We start from the raw sequence: 12,804 nt of genomic DNA, 5'->3' as shown, positions 1-12,804 counted from the left end.
CGACACACACACCACATCTGCTCACTTCCAACCACTCATGTTTAGTGCTCCTCAAAGCCATCCAACGTCATCTTAGAAAAGACAAACATGGAGTTGTGCTCAATTCAAACCAGGAGTGTCTAAGTGGGGAGAGCAGTGCAGTGTGTGCAGCAGTCTCCTCTCACATCCATCAGCTACAGAAGGAGCTGTCAGTCTGTTGCATTCATTTATTCAATTAAGTATATTTCCTCAACATGGGAATTTAATGCGGAATTCCCTTCTGTCTGTCTACGACTGATGATTGTTTATCTGAGACACACACAAAATGGGTCAAGACAAATTATGTTTGGAAATCAAACAGAAAAAAACGTCCCGTTCTGAGGGTGGAAAACACTGTGCCTTTTCCTCCTCAGTTACAGCAGTCAGTCCAACTACAGCTTTAATTCATTCGATTAAAAAACTATTTGAAGCACCCCCCCAAAATCTAAACTTTGATAATGACCAGTAAAATTGCAATTCGCCAGCTATTAGAGCCAATCAGGGAGGGAGGGATGGAGGGAGGAGATGGAAGAGAGGAAAGAGAGAGAGAGAGACATCGAGCCTAATATGAGACCAGCATCAGCCCGATCTGAACACAGCATAAGAACAGCCCCAGCAGACATGAGACCAGTCATATACAGTACGAGCTAAAGAAGGGTGAATCACAAGCTAAGGATGAGCTTTCCACACCCAGGGTCTGAGTTTGTATGTGTCCATCCCTTGACATACCTGTCTTGGACTTGACTTTCTTGGATGGCTGTTTCTTTTTGATGAACTTGGCGGCAGACTCCTGTTGCAGGGGTGGCTCCTCCAAGTCCGCAACAGCCTCCGCGATTGGCTCACAGCCCCCTGAGTTACAGGAAGAAGAGCATGATCAACAGCCAATCACAGAGACTGAATCCCATCATGAGATATACAATGAGTGCACAAAACATTATTTACATGATGCTCTTTCCATGACATAGACTGACCAGGTGATTCCAAGTGAAAGACTTGATCCATTATTGATGTCACTTGCTAAATCCACTTCAATCAGCTTAGATGAAGGGGATTATTAAGCCTTGAGACATCAAATCAAATGTATTTATAAATACCTTTTTACATCAGCAGATGTCACAAAGTGCTTAAACAGGAACCCAGGCTAAAAATCCAAAACAGCAAGCAATGCAGAAGCCCGGTGGCTCCCTAGAAAGGCAGGAACCTAGGAAGTTACCTGGAGAAGAACTAGTCTCTGAGCGGTGGCCAGGCAGAGACAGGGCCAGGTTCATCACTCCAGTGCCTTGCCGTTCACCTTCGCACTCTTGGGCCAGACTACACTCAATCATAGGACCTACTGAAGAGATGAGTCTTCAGTAAAGACTTAAAGGTCGAAACCAAGTCTCTATCTCTCACATGGATAGGCAGACCATTCCATAAAAATATAGCTTTATAGGAGAAAACCCTGCCTCCAGCTGTTGCCTGAGAAATTCTAGGGACAATAAGGAGGCCTGCGTCTTGTGACCGTAGCGTACGTGTAGGTACAGTGGGGCAAAAAAGTATTTAGTCAGTCACCAATTGTGCAAGTTCTCCCACTTAAAAAGATGAGGCCTGTAATTTTCATCATAGGTACACTTCAACTATGACAGACAAAATGAGAAAAAAAAATCCAGAAAATCACACTGTAGGATTTTTAATGAATTTATTTGCAAATTATGGTGGAAAATAAGTATTTTCTTATTTACGAGTCCGTAATTTGCTTTATAATTATTATGATCTTGTGTATGTGGATTGTGTATGTGTGGATTGTGTATGTGTGCCATTGAGAGGGTGAAAGGGAAAGACAAAATATTTAAGTGGCTTTGAATGGGGTATGGCAGTAGGTGCCAGGTGCACCGGTTTGAGTGTGTCAAGAACTGCAACGCTGCTGAGTTTTTCACACTCAACAGTTTCCTGTGTGTATCAAGAATGGTTCACCACCTAAAGGACATCCAGCTAACTTGACACAACTGTGGGACGCATTGGAGTTAACATGGGCCAGCATCCCTGTGGAACGCTTTCAACACCTTGTAGTCCATACCCCGATGAATTGAGGCTGTTCTGAGGGCAAAAGGGGATGCAATTCAAAATGTTTTGTACACTAAATGTACATACACAACTCAAACCTGTGTGTAAAATCTTTCTCTGGAATATCAAGTTGTATCAAAATGTATCAAATGTGTAATAAAACTGTTGATCTTTAGCTGCCCTTTTTCAAGTGACAAAGTCTCAGTAAATTATCAGATGTGGTTATGTAAGAACTTCCTTTTCTACCAGGGCCTACAAATGTCAATATTATTGTGTGTGTGTGTGTGTGTGTGTGTATGGAATGTGTTTGTATGTATGTGGACATGTAGGTGTTGCCTATGTGTTGTGTGCGCTGGGGGTGTCAGAGTGAGACCCCCTCCAAGAGTATCTATCGGCTCTTCAATACCAAGGATGAACGGGAATTAGGGACCTCCTAGGGTCTATGAATCAGACCCCTTGTCTCTCCCTCTCGCCTCGCCTCTCCTCCCCGCTCTACCTCCCCCACCTCTCCGTCTAACCCCCAATCCCAAGGGCTTGTTTCATTTTTCATGCCACTTTCATTTTACATCCTCAAAACACACCGTCTGAGCTGGCAGTGGTGTGTGTGAACGTGTGTGTGTTAGTCTGGGTATGTGGTTAAGTATGCAAGCGTTCATATGTGTGTGTGTATTTAAAATACCTTATACCTCTTGGCAGATGACCCCAATCCCTGTCTAATGTTTATCCTATGCTATAAAGCCAATCTTGTTCTGTTTAATGAGGCCAATTGGCCGGGATGGCCCATGGGGTTACTCCGAGCTGAAAGGCAACAGGCAGCCTCAGTTTTTTTACCTCTTCCTGGCCATTGGCTTGTTTGAAAATGGATACGACAGCCTTTAATTGGGCAGGTGTTTTTCTAAGCTTGTCTTTTTGCAATTTCGGACAGTGGCGGTGTGTGAACAAGTGTAGTGTGTGTGTGCAGAGAGAGAGGGGTCATATGTGGGGACAAGGGTAGTGTTTGTGTGTGTGTGTGTGTCAACCTCTGCCCAGCCATACATCAACACATGTTAAGGAAAGGGCCCCAACCTCTGGGCCACCTTTAGCCTGAAACGGAGCTCTTTAGGTGGGGAGACAAGCCAGGCAGCCCTCTCTCAGACTGTTGTATGGAGCTGCACACTGTCACATATACTGGGATATGAAAGATGTTTTGGTCTGGGAGACCGGGTTAGTTATGGTCCAAACTGCTGTACTGTCTGTATGTGGTCGAGTTTGGTCTCTTCCAGTAAGGCATGTGATTGTAGTTAGAAGAGCAAATAGATAGGATGGAACTGCTGGAACGGTTGGTGTTGGTTTAGTTTGGTCTCTGTTCTAAAACGGTTGGTCGTGGTTTGGTTTGGTCTCTGTTCTAAAACGGTTGGTCGTGGTTTGGTTTGGTCTCTGTTCTAAAACGGTTGGTCGTGGTTTGGTTTGGTCTCTGTTCTAAAACGGTTGGTCGTGGTTTGGTTTGGTCTCTGTTCTGAAACAGTTGGTCGTGGTTTGGTTTGGTCTCTGTTCTGAAACAGTTGGTCGTGGTTTGGTTTGGTCTCTGTTCTAAAACGGTTGGTCGTGGTTTGGTTTGGTCTCTGTTCTAAAACGGTTGGTCGTGGTTTGGTTTGGTCTCTGTTCTAAAACGGTTGGTCGTGGTTTAGTTTGGTCTCTGTTCTAAAACAGTTGGTCGTGGTTTGGTTTGGTCTCTGTTCTGAAACAGTTGGTCGTGGTTTGGTTTGGTCTCTGTTCTAAAACAGTTGGTCGTGGTTTGGTTTGGTCTCTGTTCTAAAACAGTTGGTCGTGGTTTGGTTTGGTCTCTGTTCTAAAACAGTTGGTCGTGGTTTGGTCTCTGTTCTGAAACAGTTGGTCGTGGTTTGGTCTACATTATGTTCAATTTCCTACTGGACCGTTGTTGCTGTTCAATTTCAGTAGAAGGTTTTATTTTATGGTTACATCTACGGAACCATTTGGTTGTGGTCAAAAGAACTAGAGCATGCACCAAACCACCGTTGGTTGTGGTTTGAATGTGTTAGACCGTTGTGTAGTGTCGTGGTTCAGAAGATCATTTGGTTGTGGTTTGGTCTCAAATCTTGCAGATTGTTTGCTTGTGATATGATCTCTAGAAGTCCCTCTTTCTCCCCTGCCCAAAAGTGCACTTCCTGGTTTTGAAGTTAAAAATCAAACAGCTGTAAATCAAACAGACACCTGATCTACCTTTGCCCTCTAGGTTACAGAGAGCTGGTAGTCCCATCCACCAAACTACCAGGTGTGAAACAGGGAAGGGACTCAGGGGGAATGCTAATTTGGTATAGAGCAGACCTAACTCACTCCATTAAATTAATCAAAACAGGAACATTTTACATTTGGCTAGAAATTCAAAAGGAAATTATCTTAACAGAGAAAAATGTCCTCCTGTGTGCTACCTATATCCCCCCACTAGAATCCCCATACTTTAATGAAGACAGCTTCTCCATCCTGGAGGGGGAAATCAATCATTTCCAGGCCCAGGGACATGTATTAGTCTGTGGCGACCTAAATGCCAGAACTGGACACGAACCTGACACCCTCAGCACACAGGGGGACAAACACCTGCCTGCAGGTGACAGCATTCCCTCCCCCATATGCCCCCCTAGACACAACTATGACAACATAACCAACAAAAACGGGTCACAACTCCTGCAGCTCTGTCGCACGCTGGGTATGTACATAGTCAATGGTAGGCTTCGAGGGGACTCCTATGGTAGGTACACCTATAGCTCATCTCTTGGCAGTAGCACTGTAGACTACTTTATCACTGACCTCAACCCAGAGTCTCTCAGAGCGTTCACAGTCAGCCCACTGACACCCCTATCAGATCACAGCAAAATTACAGTCTACTTGAACAGAGCAATACTCAATCATGAGGCATCAAAGCCAAAGGAACTGAGTAACATTAAGAAATGCTATAGATGGAAGGAATGCAGTTTGGAAACCTACCAAAAAACAATTAGGCAACAGCAAATCCAATCCCTTTTAGACAACTTCCTGGTTAAAACGTTCCACTGCAATAGTGAAGGTGTAAACTTGGCAGTAGAAAATCTTAACAGTATATTTGACCTCTCAGCTTCCCTATCAAATCTAAAAATCTCAAATAGAAAACCGAAGAAAATGAACAACAATGACAAATGGTTTGATGAAGAATGCAAAAATCTAAGAAATAAATTGAGAAACCTGTCCAACCAAAAACATAGAGACCCGGAAAACCTGAGTCTACGCCTTCACTATGGTGAATCACTAAAACAATACAGAAATACACTACGGAAAAAGAAGGAACAGCATGTCAGAAATCAGCTCAATGTAATTGAAGAATCCATAGACTCTAACCAATTCTGGGAAAATTGGAAAACACTAAACAAACAACAACACGAAGAATTATCTATCCAAAATGGAGATGTATGGGTAAACCACTTCTCCAATCTTTTTGGCTCTATAACAAAGAATAAAGAGCAAAAACATATACATGATCAAATACAAATCCTAGAATCAACTATTAAAGACTACCAGAACCCACTGGATTCTCCAATTACCTTGAATGAGTTACAGGACAAAATAAAAACCCTCCAACCCAAAAAGGCCTGTGGTGTTGATGGTATCCTTAATGAAATGATCAAATATACAGACAACAAATTCCAATTGGCTATACTAAAACTCTTTAACATCGTCCTTAGCTCTGGCATCTTCCCCAATATTTGGAACCAAGGACTGATCACCCCAATCCACAAAAGTGGAGACAAATTTGACCCCAATAACTACCGTGGAATATGCGTCAACAGTAACCTTGGTAAAATACTCTGCATTATCATTAACAGCAGACTCGTACATTTCCTCAATGAACACAATGTACTGAGCAAATGTCAAATTGGCTTTTTACCAAATTACCGTACAACAGACCATGTATTCACTCTACACACCCTAATTGACAACCAAACAAACCAAAACAAAGGCAAAGTCTTCTCATGCTTTGTTGATTTCAAAAAAGCCTTCGACTCAATTTGGCATGAGGGTCTGCTATACAAATTGATGGAAAGTGGTGTTGGGGGTAAAACATACGACATTATAAAATCCATGTACACAAACAACAAGTGTGCGGTTAAAATTGGCAAAAAACACACACATTTCTTCACACAGGGTCGTGGGGTGAGACAGGGATGCAGCTTAAGCCCCACCCTCTTCAACATATATATCAACGAATTGGCGCGGGCACTAGAACAGTCTGCAGCACCCGGTCTCACCCTACTAGAATCTGAAGTCAAATGTCTACTGTTTGCTGATGATCTGGTGCTTCTGTCACCAACCAAGGAGGGCCTACAGCAGCACCTAGATCTTCTGCACAGATTCTGTCAGACCTGGGCCCTGACAGTAAATCTCAGTAAGACCAAAATAATGGTGTTCCAAAAAAGGTCCAGTCGCCAGGACCACAAATTCCATCTAGACACCGTTGCCCTAGAGCACACAAAAAACTATACATACCTCGGCCTAAACATCAGCGCCACAGGTAACTTCCACAAAGCTGTGAACGATCTGAGAGACAAGGCAAGAAGGGCATTCTATGCCATCAAAAGGAACATAAATTTCAACATACCAATTAGGATCTGGCTAAAAATACTTGAATCAGTCATAGAGCCCATTGCCCTTTATGGTTGTGAGGTCTGGGGTCCGCTCACCAACCAAGATTTCACAAAATGGGGCAAACACCAAATTGAGACTCTGCATGCAGAATTCTGCAAAAATATCCTCCGTGTACAACGTAGAACACCAAATAATGCATGCAGAGCAGAATTAGGCCGATACCCACTAATTATCAAAATCCAGAAAAGAGCCGTTAAATTCTACAACCACCTAAAAGGAAGCGATTCCCAAACCTTCCATAACAAAGCCATCACCTACAGAGAGATGAACCTGGAGAAGAGTCCCCTAAGCAAGCTGGTCCTAGGGCTCTGTTCACAAACACAAACACACCCCACAGAGCCCCAGGACAACAGCACAATTAGACCCAACCAAATCATGAGAAAACAAAAAGATAATTACTTGACACATTGGAAAGAATTAACAAAAAAACAGAGCAAACTAGAATGCTATTTGGCCCTAAACAGAGAGTACACAGTGGCAGAATACCTGACCACTGTGACTGACCCAAACCTAAGGAAAGCTTTGACTATGTACAGACTCAGTGAGCATAGCCTTGCTATTGAGAAAGGCCGCCGTAGGCAGACATGGCTCTCAAGAGAAGACAGGCTATGTGCACACTGTCCACAAAATGAGGTGGAAACTGAGCTGCACTTTCTAACCTCCTGCCCAATGTATGACCATATTAGAGACACATATTTCCCTCAGATTACACAGATCCACAAAGAATTTGAAAACAAATCCAATTTTGATAAACTCCCATATCTACTGGGTGAAATTCCACAGTGTGCCATCACAGCAGCAAGATTTGTGACCTGTTGTCACAAGAAAAGGGCAACCAGTGAAGAACAAACAGCATTGTAAATACAACCCATATTTATGCCTATTTATTTTAACCTGTGTGCTTTAACCATTCGTACATTGCTACAACACTGTATATATATATAATATGACATTTGTAATGTCTTTATTGTTTTGAAACTTCTGTATGTGTAATGTTTACTGTTAATTTGTATTGTTTGTTTCACTTTTGTGTATTGCTACCTCACTTGCTTTGGCAATGTTAACACATGTTTCCCATGCCAATAAAGCCCCTTGAATTGAAATTGAATTGACAGCACTCTCTAAATGGGGTTTAGCCTAGGAATTCCTAACCGCTTTAAGTAGTTGAGCATTAAGTAGTGCTTTAGCTAGCAGAGAAGACCCCATTCATTCAGTGACAGTAGCGCTGCTCTCAACTTCAACATCTATTTCCTCTCCCCTCTCTAAGTCCTACTGGAATAGATCTCCTAACCACAAGGCATAACTGAAATCCTCCCAAAACAGCTGAGAAAGGAGGCTTCAAACACAAGACAAGATACATCTGTTTACGTCGTCAGAAATGGCTCCCAAAGACAGAATAGGATATTTGGAACAAAGGTATTCTCAGTGGACTTGGAACTTGGAAGGGGGGGGGTGTATTTTATGACTGAAAAGCTTCCATTTCTAGAGTGTTAATTAGAGACGTTGATAGGAGAGGAGATTCTGGGAGAGAACACACACTTAAATACATGTACAGAATACAGTCAGACACAACAACACCCCACATCACTCTCACACACACACACTCTCACACACATACACATCACTCTCACACATCACTCTCACACATACACATCACTCTCACACATCACTCTCACACATCACTCTCACACATCACACACACACACACACACACACACACACACACACACACACACACACACACACACACACACACACACACACACACACACACACACACACACACACACACACACACACAGACCTCAAAGCCTGCTTGCATAGCATCCCGTCAACAACCCTGCACCCCAGTAGTACATCACAATCACATTCCTCTGGCATTCACTTTATCACAACATATGGTTTTTCTCCACTGCAAATATATTCAGAGGGGGGACGTTCAAGATCTCCGAACTGTTGCCAAAAATGCCTGGTTCCAGCCGAGTAGCTAATGTATTCAACACATAGCAGGGAGAGGGGAGTTTGACTAGTTCACAGAGAGAGACCACAGTAGAACCAGAAACAGAGCTGAGAGAGCTGCATTTTCCTGACAAAATGTCAAGAATATTAAACAATTAAGAGAGTGTCATTTCACCAAATTTAAAACCCTTATTCAAGGTTTCAAAGACCTCTCTAATGAGAATAGGCTACCTGTCCTGTTGGGGGAGGACGCAGAGAGCTGTGGATTGGCAGCAAACTACATTGCTGCCTGCCATAAGAAGAGGAACGGTGTCTGACAGACCAACCAACCTGTACATGTCCTCTATGCCTCTGTTATTGTTCAACATATGGTTATTTTGACCCTTGATTATTGTTGTTACTGTTGTCCCGTTGACAATATTGATTAATATTATAAATCTCCAAAGTAAGCTTTGGCAATACGTACATTGTTATGTCATGCCAATAAAGCAAATTGATTTGAGAGAGAGAAAAAGAGGAGAGAGAGAAAGATTAAAAGTAAGAGAGAGAGAACGAAAGACAGGGTGAGAGAGAACGAGAGAAAGAGCAAACGAAGAGAGCAAAAGGAGAGAAAAAGAGAGATAGAAAGAAGGAGGGAGAGAGCGAATGAAAGAGAGAAGGAGCGAGAGGAGGACAGAAAGAGAGCGAGAGAGAAAGTGAGAAAGGAGAGAGAACGAAAGAGCGAGAGAGAAGGAGAGAAAGAAAGAGTGAGAGAGGGCATGTATAGGTTCTCTGACTAATGTGAAAACATGATGGGGGGTTGAATGTGTTCCCTAAAGGAGACTTGTTCCCCAGCCTGTGTTTTTCCTGCCCAGTGTGGAGTGGAGACTGGAAGTTCCATATAAAATGTGATAAATCATGAAGTGGAACTGTGGTGTGTGTAGACGCAGAGGTATCAATCTTCTTCTGTGGTGGGAGAGAGAAGATACAGTTGAAGTCGGAAGTTTACATACACTTAGGTTAACTCGTTTTTCAACCACTCCACAAATTTCTTGTTAACAAACTACAGTTTTGGCAAGTCGGTTAGGACATCTACTTTGTACATGACACAAGTCATTTTTCCAACAATTGTTTACAGACAGATTATTTCACTGTATCACAATTTCAGTGGGTCAGAAGTTTACATGCACTAAATTGACTGTGCCTTTAAACAGCTTGGAGAATTCCAGAAAATTATGTCATTGCTTTAGAAGCTTCTGATAGGCTAATTGACATCATTTGAGTCAATTGGAGGTGTACCTGTGGATGTATTTCAAGGCCTACCTTCAAACTCAGTGCCTTTTTGCTTGACATCATGGGAAAATCAAAAGAAATCAGCCAAGACCTCAGAAAATAGATTGTAGACCTCCGCAAGTCTGGTTCATCCTACCTTCCAAACGCCTGAAGGTACCACGTTCATCTGTACAAACAATAGTACGCAAGTATAAACCCCATGGGACCACACAGCCGTCATACCGCTCAGGAAGGAGACGTGTTCTGTCTCCTAGAGATGAACGTACTTTTGTGCGAAAAGTGCAAATCAATCCCAGAACAGCAGCAAAGGACCTTGAGAAGATGCTGGAGGAAACTGGTACAAAAGTATCTATATCCACAGTAAAACAAGTCCTATATCGACATAACCTGAAAGGCCGCTCAGCGAGGAAGAAGCCACTGCTCCAAAACCACCATAAAAAGTCAGACTACGGTTTGCAACTGCACATGGGGACAAAGATCGTACTTTTTGGAGAAATGTCCTCTGGTCTGATGAAACAAAAATGGAACTGTTTGGCCATAATGACCATCGTTATTTTTGGAGGAAAAAGGGGGATGCTTGCAAGCCGAAGAACACCATCCAAACCGTGAAGCACAGGGGTGGCAGCATCATGTTGTGGGGGAGCTTTGCTGCAGGAGGGACGGATGCACTTCACAAAATAGATGGTATCATGAGGGAGGACAATTATGTGGATATATTGAAGCAACATCTCAAGACAGTCAGGAAGTTAAAGCTTGGTCGCAAATGGGTCTTCCAAATGGACAATGACCCCAAGCATACTTCCAAAGTTGCTTAAGGACAACAAAGTCAAGGTATTGGAGTGGCCATCACAAAGCCCTGACCTCAATCCCATAGAAAATTTGTGGGCAGAACTGAAAAAGCGTGTGCGAGCAAGGAGGTCTACAAACCTGACTCAGTTACACCAGCTCTGTCAGGAGGAATGGGCCAAAATTCACCCAACTTATTGTGGGAAGCTTGTGGAAGGCTTCCCGAAACGTTTGACCCAAGTTAAACAATTTTATAAGGCAATGCTACCAAATACTAATTGAGTGTATGTAAACTTCTGACCCACTGGGATTGTGACGAAAGAAGTAAAAGCTGATTTCACATTCTTAAAATAAAGTGGTGATCCTAACTGACCTAAGATACAGAATTTTTACTAGGATTAAATGTCAGGAATTGTGAAACACTGAGTTTAAATGTATTTGGCTAAGGTGTATGTAAACTTCCGACTTCAACTGTATGTATAAACACATGCATGCATACACACACTGAAATAGATATACAGTGAAAACACACAAAACAAGAAGGCCACAACATCTAGTTCATTCTATGATGAACCTCAAGTAGAAAGACCTAAAGCTATGCTTACTGACAGACATGGAGAGAGTAAACAAGAGAGACAGAGAGATACAAGTGAGAGAGCAACATTATACCCACAACACCAAATCCACAGCCATATTGTAAAGCAGCCCAACATTTGACCTAATGACAGAGCAAAGCTAACAGTTCTGAGTAATGAAGGCCATGTGATAAACAGTACTGACTGAACTGATACCATCAGGTGCTGCTGACAGGGTGTATGTGTGCACGTGTTCGTGTGTGTGTGTGTGTGTGTGTGTGTGTGTGTGTGTGTGTGTGTGTGTGTGTGTGTGTGTGAGAGAGAGAGAGAGAAAGGGCCAAGAGCAGCTGTTATAACCAGAGTCTCAGCAGGCCGCCCAGGTGATGTCATCAGAGCGAGACACAGGGTCAGGTGAGGAGAGGGTGAGCTGGAGCGATGAGGAGAACGACATAAGAGGGTCTCACTGTGTACCGGAGACAGGAATCTACACATCTTACAAGTATGTGTGTGTGTCATAAGAGAAAATATTCTGTATATCCTTCAGGCACAAATATAAGCACAAATAGGCTATATCAGGGAGTACAGTACATTTGTGTCTGTGTACTGTATGTGTTTTTTCAACTGTCAGGTCCCACACAGTATTGGTAGTGGGAAGTTCATACAAACTACAAATCCCATCCACCTTTATACAATGCCTGGAATAGGGTGTACTGCAAGGCCATGAAGTGGGGCTTGTGTGTGTGTGTGTGCGTGCGTGCGTGCCCAGTCTCCGTGGGAGACTGTTGCCGCCGGTGTTGTTGGAAACGTAAACAACTTTTGCGTTTACAGCCGATTGAAAAAGCAACATCTTTGGGGTTTGTAACAAATTACTGTTTACATAAAGAGTGACAGGGCTTTGGTCATACAGGAGTCGCCTGACTCTCTCGCTCTGTGTGTGTGTGTGTGTGTGTGTGTTTTGGCAGCAGAACAACAGTGAAAGGAAAGAGACCGGATGACATGGATCCTGTCCGCTCAATACTCTTGACACACACACACACACCACACACACCCACACACACACACACACACACACACACACACACACAACAGTTCTGCGTCAGGTCGGATACACACCACAAAAAAAGATTATATATATATATCAGCTGGTAGGTGGAATGAAAACATTGGGCTCACGGATCAGAACAATTATATTACTGGTCAGAAACGTTTTAAATCCAGATAATAGGGACTACACTTTTTACAAACCCAGGAGCTTGTTGTGTTACATCGTGTTGAGAATTTCATTCTGTGAGCGGCGAGGCTTCCAGCCATGAACGTATTGAGAGAGTGTGGAGCAGGGACGTATTGAGAGAGTGTGGAGCAGGGACGTATTGAGAGAGTGTGGAGCAGGGACGTATTGAGAGAGTGTGGAGCAGGGACGTATTGAGAGAGTGTGGAGCAGGGACGTATTGAGAGAGTGTGGAGCAGGGACGTATTG

General features: G+C 43.1%; 1 protein-coding gene across 1 annotated transcript in view; it reads right to left on the bottom strand.

Annotated features, from left to right (window-relative positions):
- Nucleotides 1-291: 291 nt before the first annotated feature.
- Nucleotides 292-12,804, bottom strand: part of LOC120031526 (protein PTHB1-like) — a 112,936-nt gene continuing 100,423 nt past the window's right edge. Inside the window, exon 21 of the mRNA XM_038977316.1 lies at nucleotides 292-867. Coding sequence (XP_038833244.1) covers nucleotides 650-867 — 218 coding nt within the window. The 3' untranslated portion in view covers nucleotides 292-649. The remainder of the gene's footprint in view (nucleotides 868-12,804) is intronic.

This window comes from Salvelinus namaycush, chromosome 37 (genome assembly GCF_016432855.1).
Source record: "Salvelinus namaycush isolate Seneca chromosome 37, SaNama_1.0, whole genome shotgun sequence".
NCBI lineage: Eukaryota > Metazoa > Chordata > Actinopteri > Salmoniformes > Salmonidae > Salvelinus > Salvelinus namaycush.
This window is presented reverse-complemented; position numbering and strand designations above follow the sequence as displayed.